The following is a 13,760-nucleotide window of genomic DNA, read 5'->3' on the forward strand; positions in this document are numbered from 1 at the left end:
CTTAAAATATGTTTCTGAAAATATATAAATAGTGAAGTCGATGCCTTTGTATTGTTTACTATGCATGTATATTGTTGCGTATGTTTATTTTTAAAAGAAACTGTAGTGTTCAGCAGCCGGCAAGGTCTCAGCATATGTGGAATTTCTTCAGTCCTGATGAAAATGCTCCCCATGAAGGTGCTTTAAAAAACAGCCAGTCTGTAAAGCTGCATCCATGAAGAGGGGGGCTACTTTGGAGAATCTGAAACAGAAAATGGTTCTGATTTGTTAAACACTTCATCTGACCTCTGCATAATTTGTTCTGTCAATGACAATATGCTTTAATACAACATTTAAAGGGGAAATAGGCTGTAATTCCGTTGCAGAGATGCTATTTAGATTGGTTTCATATGATGGTTGATTGTAAAGAAACTCGCTGACTTTGAAGTCCCTACAGTGGTGGTGGTATGAACCAGAGATCATAATGTCTACAGAAATTTTATTTACTATCCAAAACCAGCAGTGAAAATACATGTGTCTTCTGGGTTTGCATGTAATGTATGTAAAATATAGTAAATGTAAAATAGGAAATTTTCTTTGGGTGCTGTTATGCCTTTTTCTGAACTACTGTAAAACAATTTCTCAGGCAACAGGCAATTCATAATCATTTCATTAAAGAACTTTCTGTGAGGGAGCTTTTAGAGGCGGGAAGCTCCTCGGACGTCTGGCTCCTATCACCGCCATTGTGAACAATCCTGAGTTGGAAAGTTTCTCTAGAACTTCAGTACTTCAACTAAATGACTTTTGATGGAATTATTTTATTGATGTATGTGATAATGTGTGTATACATATCAGTCTATAACACCAAAACCACTTCAATCATAGGAGCACTTTGTAGTTCTACAATTACAGACTGTAGTCCATCTGTTTCTCTGCATACTATGTTAGCCCTGGGTTAAATGCGGAGGTGGAATTTCCCCGGTTGTGGGATCAAAAAAGTATCACTTAATAACTTAATAACCTATTCTCAGTCCAGCAGTGACACTGAGGTGTTTAACAACTCCGGCAGCACTTGTACCAGCACAACACACCACCACCATGTCAGTGTCACTGCAGTGCTGAGAATGATCCACCATCCAAATAATGCCTGCTTTGTGGGAGTCGTGACCATTGAAGAACAGGGTGAAAGGGGGCAAAGTATGCAAAGAAACAGATGGACTACAGTCTGTAATTGTAGAACTACATGTTAAGTAGAGCTGATAAAATGGACAATAAGTGGTGGTGTGGCTGATCTGTGTATATAGAGTATTATAAAGGCTTCAAACTTGACTTCATATTTTATTACCAGACCTTCCTGTTTTCTAAATGCTATTTTGCTCTCTGCCTTTCAGACATTCACCAAAGGTGGTGAAAGCAGCATCTCAGGTCCTCAGCAGCATGTGGCAGTACAGGGATCTCCGCAGCCTTTACAAGAAGGTACATAATCGTCTCCTAACAGTGACACAGTTGCTAATCTGATGTGACCCCATTGCACAGCAGTGTTTAAATTAGTGAATGTTCATCTGTGACCACTTATATGTGATTAATCTTGCTGGGAAATCGTTTTAGTTCTGAGAACTTCTGCTATCAGGAAAGAGAAGAAAAAACATTTCAGCTTCACCTGCAGTGATTCGTTCAAGCCGTGAAATAGCCTTTGTGCTGAGAAATCCATAAATATACGTCTGAATGCTCAGAAGGCTGAGAGATGTGTAACTCAACCTTTATTCAGCATGGCATAGCGCAGACACCAGGAAAGAAAGACCTATTGAGAAATAACAGGGCCAAGTCTCTGAGACATTTACCGAAAACGTCCAATCAATTGGACTTTGTTGTGCCTCATGCATTCACCGTTGTGCGGCTCCATTCAGCACATAAGCCTAGTCTTTTGCGTGAATTATGTAGAGCATCTCCCTCAAATGAAAGATTGGCCTTCGCAGATGCATAACTATGCTGTCCAAACTTCTTTAGGAACAATGAGCACGCTGAAAGGCAAGGTTAGCACATCAGCACATACTGGCATTGAAAAAGAGCATTTGATTGTACTGGAACTGGTAAGATGTTGAAACATCAGCAGTTGAATGACATTTTTTCTTACGTGCTGCAACAACCGAGTAAAAGTATTCAGAAAGTACCAAGTAAGAGTTTCAGGAGGCAGATTTTTTTGGCAAAATCAGGCAAGTTGAATACTTGGAAGTCAATTACAACAAAAAATATTTTGTTTTTTAAATTTTTGTAATAATTCTCATAGTTAATTTTATAATAATTCATGTCAGAAGTGCAGATCCTAAACGATCAATCAATACCAACCAATGCCATGTGTGCAAATACAGGAGGAGAATTTTATTATGATTCAAATTGATTAAACATGTATCACCGTCTTTGTGAAAGGAGAAAAGCTGGGCATGACTGTTTTGGGATACTTCAGGGACTATTGGGTGCAAAAACTAAACACCAAGTCTGTAGAACATAGTCATTCAATTAGGAACATCTGCCCACCCTCACCGTAAAAATATAACAATGTTTAACCCAGAAAGGGTTTTGTTTTTTAATGCTTTAGGCATTTTTTAGTGACCTTTTGAAATCAAATTTCTACTACAAACATAATTTCCACCCAAGCATTCAACCCACTGAATAGATAATCATGCTCTGTGCTCATCCCTCCTAAAGGCAGCCAGACATGATCATTCTAATGTTAATAATTGTCTATAGTTACTGTTTCCCAGTTACTTCTGAAGAGCAGCAACTTTCTAGTAATAATATCTAAAAATTTAAAGAGTTATTGCCAAAAAAACTAAACATAATTGGATTAATCTGATTTGTGAACCTCAGTGAACAGTGAGGGGGTCAGGCATTCAAGTCTGTACTGTTCTCATAGTGTACACTTAACATGGGCTAGTCCACCTGTAGAATATGGTAAAAGACCACTAATCTTGCCAGATCGCAATTTCCACATCACTGTAGACCTTTTAAATGTGCATCTGGGGTTTTTTGCTCTGCACTTTTAAATCTGTCTCTGGGTAGTTGTGGATGGACTGTGGTTGCTGACAGTCTGATCACATCCTGCAGTGACTTTCAAGTCAAATCAAGTCAGGAGGCTTTTATTGTCATTCCATCTGTGTACAAGTACACAGTGGAGTGAAATTACGTCACTAGAGGAACAACACGGCAGAGCAAGGAACAAAAAGTACAAAGTGCGAATGTGCAGACATCGTGTGCAAACAAAAAATGTAACAATAAATACGATAAATTAAACTGACAGATACGGTAAAAAGACAGTGCACACGTTTCTGTGTGTCACGCATTTCTCAATCACCTGAAGAATAACTGCTTTTCTGATTTTCCAAACGTCACTTTAATGCAAGAGCATCACACTTATTAAATATATGGAAGCAACAGGAGGTTCTAACCCTGTATTCTGAAAAATGTTCAACACCGTGTTAAAAAAAAAAGTTAAGTTGTTGGCTGATGTAGAATTCTAAGGTCGTTACAGATAACTTAGTAAACTTACATAACAAAGCATAGGGTATTTTGTTTTGTTCATTTACTATGTGATGTTAAAATTTAGTTCAGGCATAAATAAATTCGTTTGCAAAACTTGGATATTTAAGTTTTTTCTATCTATTTTATGTGTTGCCAGTACTTAATATTTTAATCAAGTATGTTTCATATTTTTTCTTCAGGTAACAAAAAAAATATTAATTTTTTTTTTTTTTTTTTTGCAGTGCACATTCATACTCCCCTCAGGCTCATAAGCTGGAGGGGAGTGAGCACTTCTTACACTCACTATGGAGACTCCTAACTATGGAGTGCTGTGGTGTCACACTGGGATTCAGACGCTGAACCCTTTGATAATGAGGCAGTTACCGAGTTGCACCACCCTAGAGCTATAAAAGCATTTCCTTAGAGCAGTGTCAAACTGTTCCTTATGCTCAGACAGAGTACAGAAACATCTGTAGTGGTGCATCTGTTTATCTTCCTGATAATAAAGAGATTATGAGCTTAGATTATGATTTTTTCAAATCTGTCAATTACTGCAATTTTGTAATTATGCAGTATAAATCAAAGCAAAAAGGCAGTGATAACTTTAAGGGTAGAAGGCTTAACACAAACTCCTCATGCTCACAATGACATAACCTATATGTTAGTGTCATAAGCCTTAAGATTAGTGACAGAATAAAAACTTACAGTTTGAGGATCTGAAGTCAAACAGATAAACAAAACAAGTATAAAAGTCTGAAGTGGACAGCAAGCATAAACAAAAGTAGAGAGAGCTCGATTAATCAGATTTTATGTGCATAGAGTATATGTGACAGGCCACTGTCCCCCTGCTGGGGCTTAAAAAAGCCCGCAGGTCCTGACAACTCAATAGCAAGTAGCAGTATGATAGTTGCAGGCCAGCTCTGAGGTGGGAGACCTGTGGTAGTCCCAGATTCCCATCTAAAGAGGTCATGTGACTCACTGCTGACACCTCTGTTCAGACTCCAGTCCAGGGGGCCTGGGTGCTCTGGACAGGGGACATCACATTTCCTGACCTTTAGAACCCAGAAAAGGCCATAAGTCAGCCCATCTCAGAAACGACTATAGAAATGCTTTTTGTCTGTTCATATACACAGGTTTTGGTCCCGTAAAAGGGATGACTGCCCTACATTCTCTGAATGACCACCAGGATCACAGGCCTTTTGTGCCTGTCCTTTGCACAAAAAGCCTGCAAATGCACTTTCCTCAGTTTATTAAAATGAAAGATTTTCGATTAATGAACCCATGTTATTTTAATCTCCCTCTTGGTGCCTCTAATATAGAACCACCTCTCAGTGAGAGGTAACCGGGCATAGTGCAGCCTCCGTATGATGGGGTTAGCTTTAACAGTTAGTGTTACAACTACGTCTCCCAAATTTAAAACAAAACAGAGAACACATACTGAAGATTTTCATTTGTCCAAACATTTATTTGCCACATTTGGCAGATTTTTTTCATAATCATGTTTACATATTTAAGTTTGAAAGCTCATCTGTCCAACAAAAGAACTGTATTTAATTAACTGTGTTTGCTTTGATGTACTACTTTTAGCGACTGCTGCAACTAACTCCCCATGTCTGTTACAATTAACACCACCTATGGGGTAAGTTTTGGGGTCATTTTTGCAATCAGTCCGCTTTTTTTGCTGAACTGTTCATTAACCAGTACATTAACTGTAGGTGTTTGAAACAAATTGTACATTTTCATTTGTAGCCGAGGTGTGTAGGTCACTTGGCTAAGAAAAATGCTAACATTGCTCAGATCATTTTAAAATGATGGAGCAAGAAGTTATTTTTCAGGTTGTGCTGGGGTAGATAGAAATTAAATTGTGCAAAGCCAATTTGATCACAGTTGGTTGTGACAGCCCCATATAGATTATCTAAAGATGCTTTAACTGTAAACAAACTATCTGGCCAGGTTTAAGATTAGTTAGGTTTTAGCTGAAGTTAAGATTAGTTTTAGAATTAGATTTAATACAGTCTTTTACATTCAGCTTATACTTTCTGCAAACTTCAGTCATTAAGAGTGAAGTAAACAAAGTCATTCAGAGCGGTTTGGTGTGAAATGCTCTATCTTAGAGAAACCTTCCAAGTGAGAATTATTTACAGTGGTGCTGACAGGAACCAGATGTCTAGAGTTTAATACCTGTAAAAGCTCCTTCACAGAAAGGCACTGCTTAAAATTGGGATAAATAAGTTGCCTAATGCCTGAGACAATGTTTTACGCTAGTTTTAAGAAAATGTTTTGGTCAAAACTTTGTTGAAACATGGTGAAGAACTTATGCAGGTGTTGTAGACTCAGTAGTCAGCAAAATTCAGAATGCTCTTTACATTGTAGACATCAAAATCCCTGTTTCTGATCACCACCACAACAAAAAAAATACTAAGCCTGTAAGTTTCTCTGCAATAAAGCATTTCACATTACCAAGCATTTTTAAATGATTTTGTTTACATAACAGTGGAATTTTGCAGAAATTTGGAAAGGTCAGTGGCATTCCCCTTTTAGTTAGTCATTAATATTTAGTTTAATGTTAGTAAAGACAAAGTGAGCATCTATAAAGTGGCTACAGTGAAAACTCTGGAGAAAATATACTTTATACTAAAGTACAGGGTGATTCAAAAAGATTCATCCGATTTCAAAATGATTTATTTCACTTTTAAATCATTACAGAACAATGCAGTAAACTGTAAATGGTTTTAGGCAAGCTTAGGTAATTTTATTATGTAATTTTGCAAGTGCTCTGTATCAACGTCCTCCAGCTGTACGGACAACATCAACACCATAGTCAGATTCATCCCATACTCGATTGAGCATGTCGGGTGTCACTGTGCTCACGGCTCTTTTAGTGCGATTTCGGAGATCAACAGTGAACGCTCTGAGCTGTTGGAGGTTCACTGCACACGAAAATCATGTTGCACAGTTATGACTGATTCACTCTTATTGAAGTAGAGAATGCAAAACACTTTCTGCTCAGAGGTCTCATCTCCTGGCAGACTGAATGGAGCCGTCTTCCACACAACTCTATGAACCCGTCTTTCAACTGATGTGTGATTGGTTCCTCGGCATCTCATAGTTCTAAAAATATGGAGCTTTGAAATCAGATGAATCTTTCGGATGAATCACTCTGTATATTAACGTGTACTTTACTAATATTACTTTAATAAACTCATATACTAATATACTAAACAGAGTCTTTAGTAACATTTATACTTTAGTTCTGCATTCCCAAGTAAATGACAGTAGAAGATCGGATGGAAGTGTGGTGTTGCCATTAGAAATAATGCTTCATCTTACTAATGACATTGACTTTATCTAAGGTTATTTACATGCCATGTACGCAAATTACTCTTTCTGCCTTTGCAAAGATACACAAATCAGCCAGCTCAGCTCTTCATTCTTCACCTTATTTTGTTATATTAGCTCTAGGTGCACAAAAGAAGACTGGAACACATCCATTTTCTATATTTTGCATGACCACCAGTTTGGACAGCAGAGCCATGTTCTGTTACAATGCCCCCTCAGGCTGAGTATTGAACTGCTGCTCATCATCTGTAAGTGATGTGGACAGGAGGCTGGGGGAACGGCATGCTGACGTCACCCAGCAGGTCAAGGGCATGAAGGACATAACAAAGCATCACCGCACCACACACAGGAGGCAGAGTTATTACATCTCAGGCCATGTTTATTACCAGCAGAACTCACATTGATTTTTGAAGGACCCACTCAAGCTGACTCTCTTTCTTCTCTTCCTTTTTCACTCACTGTGTCTTTCTCTCCATCTGTAGTGTCACCATCAGTTCCTCTATTTCTCTCCTTCTCACATTTCTTGTTTATCTCCCTCTCCGTCTCATCTTCTACAGACACCTTCTATTCCTCTCCTTCACTCTCTCACGCTCTTCTTCATCTCCATCTATTCTTCTTTTGCTTTCTCTCACCCTCCCTATGTTACTTTCTCTCTCTCTCATTTTCTCACTTCCCATTCTCTCCACTCTCTTCTATGGCCTGCAGGTCTTTTTCTCCTCAGAGTACTCCTCTACTTGGTCTTCTCTCTGCACTGGCCCGTCTGAGCTGTGGAAATGTCACTAGGGATGACATTAAAGAAAGGGCGCTACCATACAGATTGCTATTATTAACATTTGCAGAGCCCCTGCGTCTCATCTCGTTGCAGCGTAATGACAGTTATTCTGTGTGGCCATGGCCGTGGCTCCCCCCTCCCCCCTCTCCTCATGCCTCTTTCAGGAGGTGTCGATTAGACAGCCATGCCACCTGAGGTGTGATGCTCCTGTTGTGGGTGCTGGTGAGCCAAGAAGAGAGGAGGAAAATGGAGAGCAGATGTGTAAAATGGGGCGCTATGCTCTAGAGGAAGAACTGAGAGAGTGCACTGTGCCAATGAATCTCAACAATTGTACATTGTCCTAAAATGTTGGCGTATGCTTTTTAATACAAATGTAGATGTTTGTAACAAAAGAGACTTTGAGATGGTTGGATGTAAGTGCAAATGTGCATTTCTAGTTATTTTAAGAAGCAGGTACAAAAGAGAGGCACAGACACAGACAAAAGAGAGGCACAGACACAGTAATCACAGGATAATTCACAATCCGGGCAATTCTAAACTGGGTAAACTACAGTATATAGCAGTGGTAAACTGTTCGATCTCGCCTAAAACTCGGTCAAACATGCATGCACTTGAAAGACTATTCTAGATTTAAAAAAAAAACACAGTAAAGGCATTACATGTTTTATTAAATGTTTGGAACAGGTGTCATCATATACACTATATTGCCAAAGGTATTCAGTCACCCATAAAAATCACTGAATTCAGGTGTTCCAATCATTTCCTTGGCCACAGGTGTATAAGGCCAAGCCCCTAGGCCTGCAGACTGCTTCTACAATCATTAGTGAAAGAATGGGTCGCTCTCAGGAGCTCAGTGAATTCCAGAGTGGTACTGTGATCGGACGCCACCTGTGGAACAAGTCCAGTCGTGAAATTTCCTCACTACTAAATATTCTACAGTCAACTGTCACTGGTATAATAAAGTGGAAGCGATTGGGAACGACAGCAACTAAACGTAAAATGACAGAGCGGGGTCAGCGGATGCTGAAGTGCATAGTGCGCAGAGGTCGCCAACTTTCTGCAGAGACAATCACTACAGACCTCCAAACTTCATGCATTCGAGTGCAATACTAAGCGTTGAATGCAGTGGTGTGAAGCACCGCCGCTGGACTCAAGAGCAGTGGAATTGTGTTCTCTGTAGTGACGAATCACGCTTCTCGGTCTGGCAGTCTGATTGACGAGTCTGGGTTTGGCAGTTGCCAGGAGAACGGTACTTGTCTGACTGCATTGTTCAAAGTGTAAAGTTTGGTGGAGGGGGATTATGGTGTGGTTTTGTTTTCCAGGAGTTGGGCTCGGCCCCTTAATTCCAGTTAAAGAAACTCTTGATGCTTCAACAGATCAAGAGATTTTGTACAATTTCATGCTTCCAACTTTGTGGGAACAGTTTGGGGGCGGCCCCTTCCTGTTCCATCATGACTGTGCACCAGTGCACAAAGCAAGTCCATAAAGACATGGAAGAGCGAGTTTGGTGTGGAAGAACTTGACCGGCCTGCACAGAGTCCTGATCTCAAACCAATAGAACACCTTTGGGATGAATTAGAGCAAAGACTTTGTGCCAGACCTTCTCGTCCAACATCAGTGTCTGACCTCACAAATGTGCTTCTGGAAGAATGGACAAAAATTCCCATAAACACACTCCTAACCCTTGTGGAAAGCCTTCCCAGAAGAGCTGCAGCTGTTATAGTTATATATGTCACTCAAGTTCATATGCGTGTGAAGACAGACAAGCAAATACTTTCAGCAATATAGTGTAGCTTCCATATTGCATATTAGTATAGAGATACAGCCGTTTTCAATTTCTAATAACTAATTGAAAACTGGTTATCACTCACATTCACAGTCAGTGACATATCTTGGACTTCCAAAAGACCTAGAGTGACTTTTCCTCATGAAAACAGTCCCACCCACTGAAAATGAAACCGTGACTGGATGATTCCACTGTTACTTTCTCATAATACCAGTGGTTGCATCTAACATGCAAGGCCCTCAAGATTACTCCTTTGGTTTCCAACCAAAACTTGAATAAAAAATTCAAGAGTATTACTACAATACATGGAGAGATTAAACATGACAAGCATGATTTTATAAATAACAAAAGCTTACAAACATCAAAACCAGACACAGGTCTAGAACAGCTGGAGTAGAGACAGAACAACTACGATGGTAAAATAAGCCTCGACAACAGAGGCTCAAAGTTTTCTGTACATCCTAAAAACAACTACATACATTAGGATATTGATGTTTCATATAGAATACTTAGAGCGCATGCTCTGACCTATCATTGTTCACATGTTCCTGACCTCACTGACCAAGTGGATCAGGTGTGTTAGATCAGGACTGAAACTAAACTTTCATGGTGATCTACAAGATAAATGTTGGACAGCCATGTTCAACAATAACTAATTAAAAACAATACCAGAACAGGCCAGATTTGATGATAATACAGATGTTTATGGTCCCCTACTGACTAGCATATCATCTTTGTCTTGGGTAAACCAGGATATACAATATAGGCCTCTAGTATTGTGGTTAGAGTTGACAGGATCAGTCAGGCTATCTAATTAGATGCAGGCCCAGAAACGTTTAAAAACATCTTACTTGCTGGTGCTGTGAGGAAAATTCTGCAGAACCCATGGAATTATCTTGATTTTCCAAAATGTTACTGAAGTGTAATCTGATTTTACTTAAAATAATTGTAATAAAGATAGACTTACTTAACATGTACACTGAAGAATGTTGAAAAGCTGAGAAACACTTTCAGGTTCTGGCTTACAGATTAGATCACTTTTCAGGAGGCATTGATACAGAAACCTAGATCATTCCAAAGGGTTCTAGGACTGTCAATCTCCTAGCATACCTAAGGGATTATGGCTGCGTAGGCTGAGCAGCTGCCCTGTTGCCTTTGGGGACTCAGTAATGAACACTACCCTCGGCTCGCCGAATCACAAATTTCTGAAAAAGACATTTTGCCATGTATGTGTTAACTGCTATTGTTAGAGAATTGTGCCTAGGGAGCTTCGGCAATTGACTCTGCACTGTTAGCTTGGTGTCCATGGACTTATCTACAAATGAGAATTAGGTGGCATGCCATGCATTAGGGTGGAAGAAACACGTTAAAAATGATCTCTGAATAATGGATTAAGATACAGCGCTTCATCATGCCCGCACTTACAATTCATCCCGTGTAGAGCTAAAACTCTTGCTTTAATATGTCCTTCAAAGTCCATCAATCAGTGGCACATTAGCCTGACACTGCTAATGAAGAGGTTGCAAAGAGTTATGAGATTGTGGAATAATTGCAATCGCAGGCCTTTAATTGTATTGAGACCCACTCTTCCTTAAACATATTTTTTTCAAGTGGCTGGTTCCTCAGAAGAATGAGCGACATCAAAAAACAGCATCTGTCCTTTACAGGTTCCTTTTTACTGGGTGACAGGCCTGCTGTCTTGTTCCCATAAAGCAGCATTGATACCGCCCTCGTTCTTTTCAAGTATGAAGTTGAAATAGAGGAACTAGGGATGCCTAAAATGGCGCAACTAAAAACAGATTTCTCTGTGGGCCAGGCCTGCAGGAAGCAGGCGACAAATGGCGTTTATTCAGTGCTTTATGCCTTTTCTACTCGGCTCGTGTGGCCTTCAGCTGCCTGTCCGACATTGTTATTGCAACAAGCACAATAGTCGCGTAGCAACAGCTGCGTCTTCTTGCCAACAGGGCTGCGCGTCCGAGGTGTGTATCTGTCGGCAGTGGAGGGACTGAGTGTGTGGAAAGTGGGGCAGCTTTGAACTGCTCTGCGTCAGAAAACACCCACCCTTTGATCTCGCCCCTAAACCCCTTTCAGACACAGGCCTGTCACAGAAGGGGCAAGCGAATGTCAAGGGGAATGTTCCTGGTGGCTGTCAGAGGATTCCTAATGCCATAGTACTGTGTGAAGACTTACTCATTCTTTCTCCACTAGCCCTTAACCTACAGCTCAATGACAAGTTTTTAGCTATCTAATTTTAGAAGATGAAGCGTTTTTACATTTTTCTTATAGCTTTATATATATAGATTTTATTTATTACATATTGTAGGGTATAGTCAAGGTGTTTCATTGGTATTACTGACATGCAACATCGCCAGCCAGCAACTTCCAGTATTTCTAGCATTTAAAAATCCAAAACTAGAACACAGAAACCCATAATAAACAGCAAATAGCTTGAAATTTATAGTCTAAAGCAACTGCTTATTATCTGTTACCTCAGCTAATGTTACATGCCTACTCACAGCATTTTTCATTTACATTTACATGAGCATGTTGCACATCGCACTGCAAAACACTAGGCATAAATATGTAATGGTATCAGAAAAGACCATTTCACTGCTCCAATGTACAGGGGTACTGTGCTTTACACCCCTCCCGCTAAAATTCTGCATTGTGCATAGTGATCCTTGCATGCAGCAGCTCAGCCGTGGAAACCCATTTCATGAAGCTCCCGACAACATTTGATGGCCCCACTCTGTGAGTTTTCATGATCTAATGCTTTGTGGTTGAGCTGCTGTTGCTCCTAGACACTTCTGTTTCTCAATAACAGCACTTATAGACCATGGCAGATCTAGCAGGGCAGACATTTGTGGCAAAGGTGGCATTTTAATGACAGTGTCATATTTAAAGTCACTGAGCTCTTCAGAAAGACCCATGGCTGTGTGCTTGAGTTTATACAGTTGTTAGCAGTGGGTGTGGCCCAAAAACCTGAACACAATAACTAGGAGGGGCGTCCATATGTTTGGCCATATGGTGTCTTATCTTTTAGCTTGAAAACAGCAAATTAGTGAAGAGTTAGACTAATTTACAGATACATTTTGTAGTTGTATTCCATTAAATCTAGAATTGTATGGCTCTACAATGCCCCCTGTTGGGGTACTTCATGATTCTTACATGTGAGACTGTACAATATTAGAGTTAGAGTTATGTATATTAAAAATGATGATTTACTGTTTAGTTTTTGCACTTTCAGGACTGTTCAAAAATGTAAAAATTTTATTCCAAAGCCAAAGCCGATACATTTTGTTCCTATTTACAACAGCTGCCCCCTCCCACAAATAAGGTCCCTTGAATTACAAGGTTTACTAAATTAGTGAAAACACATATAATGCTACATAAACCCTTAAAGCTTGCTTAAGCATTTAATTGACATCACTAAGCTAAGTGACAATAAGGCTACTGTTATAACCATATCCTAGTACCCAGCTACACAAAGTGCAACATATCACTGCTGAAGTCTCATGAGTACCACAGACGACAATCAGCAGAAATTAAATGTAAATGCATAAATAGCTTGCATGTATATTATCACTGTCCAAAGCAAAACAAGCATCTCCAAAATGGTAACTTTACAAGAGAGGGCAAAAATGACCTCAACTTATAATGTGAGTTAATGTAAAGAGATTTTCTTGTAATTGATTTTGGGGCATTTCTGTTGGGCCAATTATTATAAAATTGTTACGCAATGTAAAGGAAAACTGGTGTGGTGTGTTCAAATGGTGCAGAAAAGTCATAATAATAATAAAAGCAATATTCCTATTGACCACTTAAAGGCCTTATAATTAAAATGACAGTGGAGGAGAAAAATGTAGGACAAAATGTATCGACATTGGAACTTGTGGAACAGAGCGCATTTTCAAAAATGCCATTAATCTTATCCATAGACAGGAATGGCTTAGATTCAGGGCTCTTTTGGTTACCTAAAAATTGATGACATGCCCTCAGAGATCTATTCTGTTGGGTTTGGTTCTCCACGTCACTTATTTTTTATTTATTTATTTGTTAAAAGATTCTATGACCGAAGAGACTGAAGGTCACAGTTTTTGCTCTTAGCATACAGCCTAACAATTGTGATAAGCCTCTCCAACATTCTAGTTATTTCGGCATCCATCTCCACTTGGTGGAAATTCTGTGGAACAAGCGCTTGCAGCCTTTATATTGTTAAAAGAAATAATCAAAGGGATGCTGATGTCTAGGCATTGAAACAGAGAAAAGAGAGCAGTTATTTTAATTGGAGTCTATGCAGAGAATATGATGTGTAATACCAGTAATAAATGGATTCTCCACCATGTGTTGCACTCTTAAAAGCGA

At 39.4% G+C, this 13,760-nt stretch overlaps 1 protein-coding gene across 2 annotated transcripts in view; it reads left to right on the forward strand.

Annotated features, from left to right (window-relative positions):
* ctnnd2a (catenin (cadherin-associated protein), delta 2a) overlaps positions 1–13,760 on the forward strand; it is a 570,926-nt gene that overhangs the window by 525,987 nt on the left and 31,179 nt on the right. For both annotated transcript variants that reach the window (XM_017716448.2, XM_037534162.1), the window contains one exon: positions 1,371–1,455. In XM_017716448.2, the coding sequence (XP_017571937.2) occupies positions 1,371–1,455 (85 nt within the window). The remainder of the gene's footprint in view (positions 1–1,370; positions 1,456–13,760) is intronic.

This window comes from Pygocentrus nattereri, chromosome 24 (genome assembly GCF_015220715.1).
Source record: "Pygocentrus nattereri isolate fPygNat1 chromosome 24, fPygNat1.pri, whole genome shotgun sequence".
Lineage (NCBI taxonomy): Eukaryota > Metazoa > Chordata > Actinopteri > Characiformes > Serrasalmidae > Pygocentrus > Pygocentrus nattereri.